At 55.8% G+C, this 13924-nt stretch overlaps 5 protein-coding genes across 5 annotated transcripts; all 5 read left to right on the top strand.

Annotated features, from left to right (window-relative positions):
* Positions 1 to 1706: 1706 nt before the first annotated feature.
* On the top strand, positions 1707 to 2723 carry PHYSODRAFT_515435 (hypothetical protein; the record flags this gene model as incomplete). The annotated part of the gene is made up of 1 exon (XM_009534542.1): positions 1707 to 2723. A coding segment is annotated over one exon (1017 nt), but the record flags the coding sequence as incomplete, so codon positions are not given.
* A 781-nt stretch (positions 2724 to 3504) lies between these two features.
* On the top strand, positions 3505 to 3987 carry PHYSODRAFT_304121 (hypothetical protein; the record flags this gene model as incomplete). Its single annotated transcript, XM_009534541.1, has 1 exon — positions 3505 to 3987. The coding sequence occupies one exon, from the start codon at positions 3505 to 3507 to the stop codon at positions 3985 to 3987; it is 483 nt and encodes a 160-aa protein (XP_009532836.1).
* A 363-nt stretch (positions 3988 to 4350) lies between these two features.
* PHYSODRAFT_517149 (hypothetical protein) lies at positions 4351 to 6096 on the top strand (the record flags this gene model as incomplete). The annotated part of the gene is made up of 2 exons (XM_009534540.1): positions 4351 to 5529; positions 5584 to 6096. 2 exons carry the CDS (start codon positions 4351 to 4353, stop codon positions 6094 to 6096), a joined length of 1692 nt encoding a protein of 563 aa, XP_009532835.1.
* Positions 6097 to 7894: 1798 nt separating this feature from the next.
* Positions 7895 to 11030, top strand: PHYSODRAFT_516701 (hypothetical protein; the record flags this gene model as incomplete). The annotated part of the gene is made up of 2 exons (XM_009534539.1): positions 7895 to 8315; positions 10189 to 11030. Coding segments are annotated over 2 exons (1263 nt in total), but the record flags the coding sequence as incomplete, so codon positions are not given.
* Positions 11031 to 12502: 1472 nt separating this feature from the next.
* PHYSODRAFT_563256 (hypothetical protein) lies at positions 12503 to 13924 on the top strand (the record flags this gene model as incomplete). The annotated part of the gene is made up of 1 exon (XM_009534538.1): positions 12503 to 13924. The coding sequence occupies one exon, from the start codon at positions 12503 to 12505 to the stop codon at positions 13922 to 13924; it is 1422 nt and encodes a 473-aa protein (XP_009532833.1).

The raw sequence follows: 13924 nt of genomic DNA, 5'->3' as shown, positions 1-13924 counted from the left end.
GGCAGCCTCGATGCAGCAGCTACAGCTACACTGTACAGGCTTCTGCCGGTGCGCGAGTCTCGGTGGCATGGCTGGCTGGCTGGTACTGGTAACCGCCAAACATCTTATATCGGCGGGTTCAAGAATTTGCCGTGGGATCTCTGGCTGTCCTTGGCACTAAACAATCTGCGGGAGAGCGAGCGAGAGTTATCATCTCGGCGGATCCTTCGCGCTACGCTGCCGAAAGTCCAGTGAAAAATGCCACGTTGGAAATGAAGTCCGGACTTGGCAACCAGGCGCCGCCCCGGGGTGGATATTCTCCTAAGACTTTGTTGAGCTTGTCGATCCCCCAACACTCATTTCACGCGCGCTCGAATCTCCACATCCCTGCAGGGGATCCTGAGGTGTTCAACTTGAATGACAGCGGGTGCGTGCGCTGGTCAAGGGCCGGCCCGGCCCAGCGCGCTGCCGTTCTTAGCGTTTTGATGGGCGACATTGACCTTGCCCGCGACTTCGCGGCGCCAAACTTTGCTCGCCAGGCTCGTTTGTTGCAGCCAGCTCAGCGATGGCAGTGACGCAATGCACTTGTCCGAAAACATATCATTTCTTATATGCATGTTGACTTTTTCACTGGACTGTTGCGGCCACTTTAGCGTAGCGTTTTCCAGCCCCGTTTGAGGTCTTGCCACTGCAGACCATGCACTCAGCAAGGCATCGAAGTGAGGACTTCATCGGGTGGGCCCAGGCGAAGGTTACAGTACCTGGTGAAGCCTAAGCTTTTAGCGGGCACTGTACACAAAGTTGCCTTTCTCGTGTTGAAACATGTGAAAATGCAAACAAGCGTGAGTAATTCCACAATGCAACTCCAAGCTGTGACCGTCAACGAGTGTTCGTATGCACGTCATGCTGTTTCAATTCAACACAAGAATATATCTAGGCGAAGCCTGAGCCAAGTTTCAGCGTTCGACTGGGGTTCACCACTTTGGACGCCACAAGTAAAGCCCTTGGTCAGCTACGGTCTTCCACAAAGCATAGCTAGCCAGGGTCTTGTCATTGGAAGATCCAGGCTACCTTACTCTTATCCGCCGCGCGGCCACGAAGGTGCTAACCTGCCACAGTAGATAAGGGCGAGTGGACAGCCCATGCACTGACCGCTCCTTTCCCTGCCGTTCACACTTCACATCAAGGGCAAATGCCGCGAGATCGCGCTCGACCTCACGGTGACGAATGCCGCGCTGCACATCGTTTTGAAAAACCCGCAACATTTTCCATACAATTTTCAAGATCTTTTTCTGGGATATTGGATCTGTTGTTCTCGCAATCATACAACAACCTTAGGCCAAAAAAACATCAAGCCCAGGCAAGAAGAACAACGTGCACACTGCAGCCTTTGGCGCCAGTGCCGGCACTCAACGGATCAGCGGCATCCAGTCGTGGGTACTGCCGCGCTCGCATGGCGTCGCGGCAGATGCCCATTGCCCCCTGGTGGGGGCGCCACTTGGCATTTTGCCGAATTCACAGGACACACCTTCACCGGCTGGTCAAGTTGTGCCCGCACATAAGCGTAGCGTTCCACCATCTTGCCACAGCCTCGTTTACAACACGGGGCTCGTTTCTTCACAGTCAGCCCACAGCTTGCCGGCCGTGTCGGTCAGTGCCCCCCCGCTGTCATTTCCAAATCCATCGAGCGCTCAGCACGACAGATACCCACGCTTTGCTCTTTCGAGAGCATTCGTACCCCAGCAGCCCCGCAGCCCCACAGCATGTTCGACCCGCGCCTGATCTCCCCTGACTCGCCCGTTGACTCCGCCATGTTCCCGCCCGTGTACAACCGCTCGACGTCCTCGTCCTCCACAGCCTCCATGTCGTCCTGCCCCGACCTCCAGCAGCCTGCCGGTGCCGACATGCCGGCCAAGCCGGCACCGACCGCCGGCGTCTTCGGCATTAAGCAGGAGCCCACCACTTCTTCCTTCCGCGGCGAGCTCGAGCCCTTCGAGTTCCGGCCCAACCCGACCTCGAACCCGACGCCCCGGACGCAGGCCGGCACGTCGCTCAGTTCGGTGTTCGGGGACCAAGACCTCATCGACGCCATCATGTGCAGCCTCAACACGGAGCAGGCCGCCGCCGCCGGCAGCGCCCGGCATGCCGGCAACCTCAACGTGACCATCCCCGTGCTCAGCCCCATGGCCTTCTCGATGCCGCAGCGCATCCAGCATGTTCAGGTCCCGCAGCCGACGTCGTTCACCGCGCTCATGCAGCAGCGGCCGCACACCATTCCGCTGATCGGCGCCACCGGCCGGCCGGCCATGAACGGCCCGTGCCTGCGGAAGCCCGGCACCTTCCTCAACAAGGACGGCCGCTGGATCAAGGGCAAGCCCTGCCGCATGGAAGGCTGCGATAAGCGCGCGCAGTCCAACGGGCTCTGCAAGGGCCACGGCGGCGGCGCGCGCTGCAGCTTCACCGGCTGCAGCAAGTCCTCGCAGGGCGGCGGCTTCTGTCGCGCCCACGGCGGCGGCAAGCGGTGTATGCACGAAGGGTGCGAGAAGGGCACGCAGCGCAACGGCTTCTGCTACCTGCACGGCGGCGTGCGGTCCTGCAGCGTCGAAGGCTGCGACAAGAAGGACCGGGGCAACGGCAAGTGCTTCTCGCACGGCGGCGGCCGCAAGTGTCAAGCGCACATGTGCTTCAACACGATCCGGCGGGGCGCCTTCTGCGACCTACACAACGGCAAGCTCGTTAAGTGAAGAGAGAGAGGGACGGAGAGAGCGGAACTCGCCACGCACAGACACTTTTAAGTTAAGGAGAGAGGGTTGTTCAGCAGAAGTCGTGGCGCGTTCATGAACATATTAACTCCCATGCCAATACATGTCCACGGTGTCATGGTAATGCCGATGTTTTCTATTCCATCATTTCGTTTTCCGACGCACAGCCTCGTCATTCCTTTGGTAGCCGGCAGGCAGGCAAAGCAAGCCCCGCGTTGCTGTTGAGCTGGGCCGCCACCGACGGCGGACGCGGTCGACCACCAGGCCAGCCGACGAGCTCCTTATCCGACAAGAAAAATTCATAAGGATGTCGACACATGGCGCTCGGAGGGCGCAACCAGTGTGCGTAGAAGCAGCAAGCGAGATGGCGTTCATCGCGATCTGCTGACCCCGCGGCCCAGCCGGGCCAGCGCACGCACGCAAAAGCTTGAAGCGTCTGTATCACTCATGAGGACACGCGTTGAAGGCATTGCACCGCGGGCCGGTGCAACAATTGGATTCGTGCATTGACGGCGATTGCAAATCGGCCGCGGCCGAAGGCGTGGGATGCGGCCGACTCACGGAAGATGGCGATAGCCGCGAGGAAGGCCGCGGCTCGCACTTGCACTTGCAGCGGCACAACGCTGCCATCTTTACCTTGCTGCTGCTGCTGCTTGCCACATTGGACTCCGATCGGCTCGGTCGCCGCATTCACTCCAGCCGAAACTTTCGCCGGCCGAACGAACGACGCCGAGCGCGCGCATCTCCTCAGCAATCGAACGCGATGGGACTTGCAGTGCAACGCGTTGCAGTGCAAGCGCGAGAAGCGCAAGGCCGTGATGGGGCGAGGTGGATACCTTCGCAGGATCTGTCATCGGCAGCGAAGCGGCCCCCTGCGGTAGCATGGTGTATCGTCGAGGTTGACTGCGGGTGTCCACCTCCTTTCAGCTCGGCCGTCGGCTGCCGACCTCTACAGACTCGGCCGAGGACGCCGCCATTGATGGCCGTGGCGCTGGCGCTGATGGATTCTCACGCAGCAACAAGCCTCCGTGTCGGTCGTCGTCGCGAGGCCTCGAAACCTGGCTTCGCCGGCAGGACGACGGTCGCCGGAAGCGTGCAGTCACAGGGGTCGGAAGAAACGGAGCCTGTCCCTGGCCTGTCCTCCACGATGCCACCCACGCCTTGCAGAGCGCGGCCAACTTGGCCCTTGGCCGCCAAGGTCAAGGCGCCGCCATCAAGCACGGGCCAGCCTTCAGCTTCTTCGTGAGATCGCTGCAAAGCTGAGCTTGAAAGCTCTGTTAAGTGCCGCAACCAGCTGCCGGCACATCGGGCACCGCATCGTGGTGCTGCTGCGAGCTCCTGCAACTAACGCTCGCCGGCACTCGCGGCAGAAACACCCGGCGGGAGATCGCGGGTGCAACGAGAAAGCTAGGATGCTGAGCAACTTCTCGTTGCCACGGCATCACCTACTTGTCGCTCACGTGCTGGTCACCTCGCCATCAAATGCCGACAATTCTTAGCATGGTGGTCGTTTCCTCGTGCTTCGGTAGTAAAAATAGTTGGCCATCAGTGCCGTGCCAACATGCCGGCCAGGTCACGGCGGACTCGACTCTGACGGTGCTTCTCACACATGATCCGGCCGTTCGCGACCGGCGAGCCTCCGCCTCCGCTGGCCCTTAGCTACGAGACCGTCCTCTGCACGGAGCTGCCGGCATTCGACCCAGTACCGACGCTGCGGTCGGTCCTGTTAAGGCCGCCACATCTCAAGCGGTTCGAGTATTTCCTGCGCAAGACCGGGTGGCTCACGATGCCCATTTACGGCTGCGGCCTCATCCTGCGCGTTGTCGTGTGCTCAGCCCCGGCACCACTGGGGCGACTATTAGCCCCACTGGCTGCCATTCTACACATTCCGCCGTGTATCGTATTCGGCGCCGGCATCCGAGTCGAATTCGTGAAACTAATCCTGTCGGCCTTTGACTTTTGGTTCCCGTTCGCGGCCAACACCATGTTCATGATTGTGTTCAGCATCGTGTTGCGAGACGTCCGAGTGATGCTGGTAGTGGCCGTTTGGGTGGCCTTCGGGTGTTCATTCCTGCAGGAAACGTACTTTCGAGATTCGAGGAATATCGCCATGTCGGCGTTTGTCGAGGCGTCTCTGCTCGTATTGCTCATGGGCAGCATCTCGCTCAATATAATGGACGACGTGTACCATACCGACTTGATCGTAGCCGGCGGCCACAGTCTGTCGACCAAAGATGTGTTGGTCAATGTCATTGGAACCATGGTGACTCTGATGATTCGTACGATGTACCGACGGCTACGGCTAATGAAGCGACAGAAGAAGATGAAGGGCACAGCAGTTCAGTCACTCGGGTATCGGTGCTTCATCGCGTTAAACCCAATCGGGCCAGGGGTGTCGGCAAACAATAGTGTTGTACCTCATCCACTGGGCCCCATGCTGTTTTTCTCTTCCAAGTCGATGCTTGATCGGAAAAAGACCAAAAGGTCCACGACCGATGTAATGGACAGCAGGCATTTATCGAGCTTGGTGCTGCCCCCATTGCAGATACATCTCGTCAAAGATTCCAGGCGATATGACCCAAGAGATACACTTTGGCGACGAGTGGGCTCACTGCAACCTCTAACCGGGTGGCAAGCCTGGACACTTCACATTTGTGCAGTAACCGGGTTTGTGCTGACGGTGCCCTCGATCTTCATCCCACCGTCTAGGGGTGCCGACGCTATGGGGACGCTGTGTCTTGCAACAACCGCGATATTCGTTGCAGTGAGCATTTGCTGCTGCCAACGCGTGCTGTTCAAAAGGGTGGGGGTGTCCTTCGACTATCTGTTTCTCGTTCTCCAGCTCATCGCTGCGCACTTGTGTCTCGCGGACATTTTCTCTTGGCGATGGGCGCCCACCTGTGGCGTGGCAGCCAGCTACCTCTGGGCACAATGGACGTTGACGATCGACTCGTTGACTCCAGCGATGAGGTGCCGGCTGCACGTCAAGAGCTGGACGCCCACGTGCTGCATCGTTCTCTTCATTGTCATCCAGCTGCTGATGCTGCTCGACATGATGATCCTCGACTTCTCCAACATCCGCGACCGCGTGTTCTGGGACCTGGAGTTCCTCGGACGCAGAGCCCAATTACGAGTCGTGACGTTCCTCTGGAGTCGAGTCGTCACCATTTTCATTTGGTACGGCCGACTGTTCTACATCTTGGTCACGCGCGTTCATGAGAACACTCTCATCATATTGAGGGGGAACGTCGAGTTCGACTACCAGAAGTGGCGACTGCAAGCCAACATCGCCCGTGAGACCCGGAGAAGAGCCAAGTGCGCGATATCACCGTTGAACTCGACGATCCCAGAGTAGAACCTGTCCATACAAACAATAGACGTGGTAGTTTTTGCAGCCCCAAACGGGGTCAATTGGTTTAGTGTAGTTCTTATTGCGTTCTGTCCACGTTTGGACACTTCATTGATAGCGCTTGTTGGTGAGCATATCGCTCTCTCCTCTTTATCCCCATGATCCACCCATTCGCGTGCGCGACTGAGACGAAGCCTCTTCCTGTTCGCGATGTGCAGTACAAGATCGTCGCGTGGGGGAATGATCTACCTACGTTTGACCCCCTCCCCATGCTCAAGACGATCTTACTCAGTCTAAGACCAGGCCTCTCGAAAAATCAATTAGTAGAAAAATTAATTGACATTTTTCTCATGGAATTATTTATTTCAACGGTACCGATGTGAGCTGCAATTATTTCGGTGTATGACTCGTAATAGCGCTTTATTGATGTAGCAATATTGTGCCTTTCAGAAACTTTGGCCAATCTGACCTCAAAAAGGTGGTCTTAAGAAGGAGAGGGTAGGGTTAAACCTAGGATTTGCTGCTGGCCCTGCATCGGATTACGGAAGTCCTACGTAGGAGCTCCGTCTTCATCTAAAGGGTACCTTTTTGGAAATAAGGACCGAATGGCCATGTTAAGCTGGCCATTCGGGCCTTCGTAGGACTAACGAGCCCTTCGTAGGACTAGATCACGTCAGTGTGCCTGACAGCATCTGTGGCAAATGCATAGTTTGGCCACAGGCGGAGACTCAGGCAGCACCGCAGCTAGGTCACCATGCCAGCGTGGAGCTACGTACGGGTACATGTGCTACATACTGTGCACAATTTGTTGGCCTCCCTTCGCAAGCAAATCGCTCACTTTACATTCAGTTATTGTTTATGCACGGTTTTACTGGCCTTGGTACTAACTTTTATGAGGTCTTACGTAGGAGCAAGAGTCCTACGTAGGACCTCAAATCGGAGGGCGTTTTGGCAGAAAGGCACAATACAAGCAACATAAAACCAATATACTCTTAAAAAGTATTCGTCTTTTCGGTATGATCACAGGTTCAGTCGATCTTGAACTCGACTTGAAACCATTATATTCAATCAATACTTCATATTATCATTTTCTACATAATATAAGCATGTAAAATTTGGAGGGTTTAGTTACTATTTGCGTAGAAATTATTGAATGCATTATTGATTCGGTGGTATTGAGACGTAGCAATTATGTATTGTTCTTTGATAAAACAGTCCCTGCATTATTTATCATAGTGCTTGTTGCACTACTACCTAATAATGCCATAATCGGGAGGCCTGCTCAGAACCTTCAACCGGTTTCTAGTTATATTTTGGCTGGCCCTATAGCCCATGTTTCGGAATAGGGTTAGGGATAAAGACATACTAAAACCAAGTAAGATCTCCAAACATGTAAAACATGCTGAAATCACATGTTTCGGTTTTCAGGACGGGTGTCATGGCACCCAAATCTATTGCAAATCCCGGTAATCGAGTTGCTAAATGTGGCTCTACCTGTCCTTAAAACCTTTAGAAGGCCGGCCCAGCGCTAGGCAGGGAACTGTAGACCTAAGCCTTGCTTCGGGGCTACGTTTGCGGGTTGTTCATGCTTCTCAAACGCCACTGATGCCGATTTGGTCTCTGCATCACGATAGATTTGCGGGCCATTTCACCCCCTCCAATCCGAAAACATGGGCTGTACATTTTCCGTTATATTTTCCCCCTTCCTGGGGCCGTGCATTTTCACCGGTCTAGGCTTACGGTTCGCAACATTCATGATGCCGGCGCCCACAGGTCGAATTCTATCCGCTATCGTTCAGATCCCGGTATGATTATTACTTTGGCCCACATGCGCACCGAGTACATGAAGATCCTCGCGAGTACATTCGACTTCCGCTTCTTACAAGCTGCTAACACTCTGTGGGCCGTCACGTTTTGTATTGTATTGAACGACCTCCGCATGATAGTCGTGCTGTCTTGCTGGGTGAATTTCACGTGCTGGCTTCTCCAAGAAACATACCTGCGCAAGTCGTACTTCATCGTCGGTGCGGCTTTGGGGGAGTGGCTGTTCTTCGTGGCACTGCTGCCGTACCTATCACTGGAGCTGGTGGACGACGTCCATCATTGCAATTTGTTCACGGCCAGTGGGCACAAGATATCGACCAAAGACGTACTCGCAAACGTCATTGGAGCCATGGCGATGCTGTTTCTGCGGAATTTGTATCGCCGATGCCGAAGTCTCAATCGTAGACCTGGAACCGCCATCCAAGTGCTCGGGTACAGATGCAAGATCGCACTAAGTCGGTCAGATGTGCCCCTAAGCGGTATTTTACCCCCAAATCTGAACCAACGCAATGCATACCCGCCACTTGAAATGTATCTCGCGACCGAGTCAGTCCGATTTGATCCTCGAGAGACTGTGTGGCCTGCTATCGGTTCCCTATCACCACTGTCATCGTGGAGGATTATAGGTTTGCATGCTTGTGGAGGACTTGGCGGCGTATTTGCGGTGCTGTCACTCTTTATCCCAGGGAATACCGGTGGAATGGAGGTGGTTGCAGTTTTGGGACTGGTGATGAGCTCCCTCTCCACTGGAGTGTATGCGTGCTGTTGCCAACGCCAATTGCTCACGCGTCTCGTTATGTCCTTCCAATATTGGTTCCTCTCCTTTCAAATTATCGCCACGCGAATCAGTGTCATGGATATTTTCAACTGGCAGTGGGTTCCGATTTGTGGTATGACCTCCACTTTGCTTTTGGGGCATACTATACCGACCATGAAGCGTCGATTACGCTTCAGATTCTGGATGTCAGTCGCCTGCTTTGGATGCTTTGGATAGTTTACACCCTCCTACTTCTGGGCGTCTTTATATTGAACAAGTTGGGCGTACAGGACCGGGTATTCCTGAACTTCTCAGTTTTCGGGCGGCAGGCCCAATTTCACGTGGTGCCGTTCTTCTTAAGTCGAGTGGTGGCCATTTTCGTGTGGTCAGGCCGCTATTTGTATGTGATTCTCACTCGCCAGAACGCCAACGCACTCATTTTGCTGCGAGGAGAGATCGAATTCGACTATGAAGGCTGGAAAAGGCAGCTCGGACTCGTTTCTCGCGGAGGGATACATTTTACAAGCGGCTACAAAAAACGCAAGCTTCAAAATCGAGGTATAAGTTAGTTGAAGCTTGTAAACCCACCGACAGCAGGCTGCATTTAGCTACGCAGACGGAGATATCCACGAGGGGAGGCAGCATTATAGATAGACCAGGTCACCCAAACGACTTGTGTTGTGTCATGATCGAGCCACTCGACCCCGTCGATGCCAGCAATCACCCTCATCACCATGATCAATCGTTTAGAATCGTTGCTTGGTACGATGACTTGCCCTCTTTTGACCCTCTAGTTATGGTGAAAACCGTGCTGCTCGGCCCCAGCGCCGTCAAGACGTTCAACCGAGTCGCACTGAAGTTCACTCGAGTCACGGAGCAGGCGGTCATTTGTGGAATCATCTTGCGGTTTGCCACCTTCGCGTTACCCGCAAATCTTGGACGAATACTTGCACCCATTGCAGCGATCGCCCACCTTCCCGGCATGATCGTCTTCACCGCGGGCTTCAGGACCGAGTACGTGAAGATCATCTTTCACACCTTTGACTTTTGGTTTCTGTATACTACCAGCACGATCTGGGCCGTCGTGTTCAGCATTGTCTTGGGGGATATTCGCGCTACGCTCGTGGTGGTTTGCTGGGGGAATTTTATCAACGCTTTACTGCAGGAAACCTATCTACGCAACACAAAGTTCATCATGATCATCGTAGTGTTGGAGCTGGTATATTACATGCTGCTGCTAACGTGGTTGTCTTTGGAGTTCGTTGACGGGGTGAACCATTACGCAGCGACCACAGCCCGCGGCCAGACCCTGTCAACCAAAGACATTCTTGTCAACGTAGTGGGGACGCTGACGATGATGTTGGCGCGGAATCTCTATCGCAGATTCGCGCACGCCAAACGCGAGCTCAATGAGCCTGGGACACCGATGCAGGCTTTAGGGTACCGCTGCAAGATCGCTCTGGGCGCTGCAGAGCCGTCGACGTCTCGTGTTGCGTCGCGTCAGCAAAAGCAATTAGGGCGTAGTGGGAGCCACGTTGACACTGCGACTTTGGTAGCTGCACTAAATCAACGCCCCAAACTGCCGCCGCTACAAATGCGTCTTACTACGGAATCGATCCGCTTCGACCCTCGGAGAACTCTTTGGCCTCGAATTGGGACGCTTCGACCACTGGCCACCTGGAAAATCGCAGCCATTTATTCATCTGGAGCAATAGGAGCGCTTTTTGCAGTGCTTTCCCTCTTCCTGTCTAGAATTAATGGTACTTGGGGGGTGATCGCAGTGGTTGGACTGGTATCAAGCCTTCTCTTCAGTGGGATATTCGCTTGCTGTTGTCAATGCCAGCTACTGAAACGCATCGTCTTGTCCTTCCACTTCATATTCCTCGCGACTCAAACCCTTGCCACGGGATTTTGCATCGCGGATGTCTTCAGCTGGGAATGGGCTCCTTCTTGTGGCGTGGCCAGCCTTTTGCTCTTAGTTTTCACGATTTTGACGGTCGATGCGTTGACGCCAAGTATGAAGCGGCGACTGCAGTTCAAGTTCTGGATGCCTGTGGCTGGGATCATCCTCTTCTTTCTGGTTGAAGTGGTGCTGCTGGTCGATGTTTTGGTCGTGGGCTACTGGGACCTGCAGGACCGAGTGTTCTTGGAGTTGGACCTCATTGGTCGTCAAGCTCAGTTTCGGGTCGTTCCGTTCTTCTTGAGTCGGATAGTGACCATATTTGTGTGGTCTGCGCGGTATGTGAATATTGCTCTCACTCGACACAATGACAACGTGCTGATTCTGCTGCGTGGCGAAGTGGAATTCGACTATGAAGGTTGGAAAAGACAGTCTAGGCTTGGTACTGGCAACAAGTAGGCCTCCAATTGACGTGGAAGACAGCCAAAAAAGAGGAAACTTCATCCCCTTACTTCTCATGGCTCATTTAATCATTTAAAAAATGTCATTCAGTTAGTGGTTTACTATTATACCTCTCGGGTAAGCTTCAAAAGGCGTGGGTAGTTGCTGCCCATTGTCTTCTCCGTCTAATTGCTTACTCAAATGTATGTAGGTTAACGGGCTCGATACTAGTATCAAAGTTACGCGATCGGGCCAGTAGCATCACTCACAGCCGCTGTATTCGTGTTACCAGCTTCGCGACGTGCTGGAAAGATGTTGACGATCCTGTCTCAACCCTGCTTATCCATTTGATCACTGACTTGGTGGCTAGATCGAGATCCACACTGTATTAGGCATAGCTGCATTACACGCACAGGTCGTTAGACGTCGTATACACTCGAGCAAGCATCAATGCTGCCGGCCTCCGTTCTGTTGGCGGAGCTCGCCATCACTGTTACTGGCACTATGACCACAAGTTCGCCTGTGAATCGTCTGACAAATGCGCTGGCGATAGGATGGCGGATCGCCAAAGCCCCGCTGCCTAAGTCAGCGCTCGCGCAGCAACTCCGCTGACGAAAGAAATAAACAAGAAACTGAGTTTTCTAGCGTAGAGCGAGTAACATTAGCCAGCGTTCACAACAGCTCAACGCAAAGGCGGTATCTGCCTTTGCCGTCGCCTGCGCCCAGTGGGTGCAGCCACGCGCTTGCAGTTACTTCCCTGCTTGGTCGTTTCGCGCTTAAATTCCAGCGGCACGGCCGCCAAGGTCAGCGTCTTGCCTCACGCACGTAAACTCGAGCGTCGGCCGCCCTGGTGCCTCGAAGGGCAAAAGCGAAAGTGGCCAAGGTCGAACGTTTGGCCAAGCAAGTTGAAGTTGCCTTTGTGTGTGCCACACCACACTAGGATGACGAGCTTCGGGGCGAACATGTATCGCCGACGGCGACGGCGATCAGGATCTCGCTGGCTGCTCTCTGACCAAAGGCAGCACGCCAAGGGCTCACGTTTGGCGTCGTTAGGCGGCACTGCACCCCGCCGCCTCCGCCCAATGCGGTCGGAAGGCGCGTGCCTGCCGGTCTGCGATTGGCCCGTGCAGCCCACCATCTGGTCGAGGACGGATCTCCAGATTCCAGGGGTCCTGGAACTCCCCCTCTCACTTGCCCTTTGTATCCTTTGACTAGACTGGAAGTCGGCCGTTTTCTGGAATTTTCCCCCGTTTGACGACTCTGCTCAAGTGCGTGGTGCAACAGCCATTGAGTCAGTTGCCCAAGAGCAACCCCAATTCGATTCCGCCCAAGGGAAGCCCTCAACGCATTCGGCTATTTGTGCCCCGAGCGCCACCCCGCTCCTCCGTCTCAGCTGCAAGGCACCAACTACGCGCGGTACAGCACTCGTCGTCGAATCTCGTCGAGAAACGCGCCGCCTTTCAAGTATTTTTAACCGAGCACCGTAATTGATGTGGCCCCGCACCCGAGAGCTGCCCACGCGCTTCGCGCCCACGACCCATTGGAAGCTCTTCCTGCGCGAGGACAAGCAGCTGCCCAGCGCCGCCGCTGCCAAGGCCCAAGCGCGCGCGCCGCACCACCGCCACAGCACCGCCGTCCGCGTCCGAGTGACGTCGTCTATTCCGTCGCCCACGGGTCTGCTGGGTTCGGTCCACACCCACCTGTTCAGCCGCGGCCCACCCGCGACGCAATCGATCCCGCAATCAGCCCGCTTCGACCCGCGGGTCGAGCACACCAAGTACACACCAAGTTCGGGACTCATTCCGCCTCTGCACAAGCCGTTCCGCAGTATCCAAATAGCCAAGAGACAGTCGGCGGTTAACTCGGCAGCAGCGTCAGGTGCCAGTTCGGGCCAGCAGGGGGACGAGGAGTGCCAGCTGCCCATGGACATGGAGTGCGGCTGCAAGACCAAGCGCGAGAAGGAGCGGCAGGAGAAGGAGGCGCTGATGCTCGCGGAGCGGAGGCGCATGGAGCAGGCGCAGGACAACCAGCAGAAGGAGTACGACAAGATGCACGCCATGGTGCATAAGTCCACGGCCGCCGGCGTGCAGAGCAGCTTCCACCGCCGCCACCTGCCGCAGGACTGCATCGCGTTCTCGAGCCCCGAGGGCCGCAAGCTCTTCACCGAGGCCATCAACAGCAACACGAACACCAACTACATGCAGATCTACTTCCCGCTGGCCGAGCAGTTCATCACGCAGGCCGAGCCCGCGTACTGCGGCCTGGCCACGCTGGCCATGTGCCTCAACGCGCTGCAAATCGACCCGGGCCGCCTCTGGAAGGGCCCCTGGAGGTGGTTCAGCGAGGAGCTCTTTGACTGCTGCACGTCGCTCAGCGTGGCCAAGGAGAAGGGCATCAGCATGTCCGAGTTCATCTGCCTCGCGCGCTGCAACGGCGTGCACACGGAGGACTACAGGGCCACGAGCGACTTCACGCTCGAGCAGTTCAGGGACATTGTCAAGCACAGCTGCGCCACCAGCTCGGAGATCGTCGTGTTGAACTATAGCCGCAAGGTGCTCGGACAGACGGGAGACGGACACTTCTCGCCCATTGGCGGCTACCACGCCGAGAGGGACATGGTGCTGCTCATGGACGTGGCCAGGTTCAAGTACCCGCCCCACTGGGTGAAGCTCTCGATGGTGTTCGACGCGATGCAGAGGATCGACCAGTCCATGGACTTGCCCCGCGGCCTCGTGATCCTGAGAGAGGGAGCCCACGCCACGGGCCCCACGCTTGTCAAGCAACAGCTTATCCATTGCGACGAGCAGATGGCCTTGCCCGTGGCGCAGGCGCCTCAGCCGTGTTGCTACAGCTCCGCGGCGGTCGAGGCGGCGCGCCGCATCGCGGAACCCGCTGTGACGACGCAGCATTAG

This window comes from Phytophthora sojae (assembly GCF_000149755.1).
Source record: "Phytophthora sojae unplaced genomic scaffold PHYSOscaffold_7, whole genome shotgun sequence".
In the NCBI taxonomy this organism is placed as follows: domain Eukaryota; phylum Oomycota; class Peronosporomycetes; order Peronosporales; family Peronosporaceae; genus Phytophthora; species Phytophthora sojae.
This window is presented reverse-complemented; position numbering and strand designations above follow the sequence as displayed.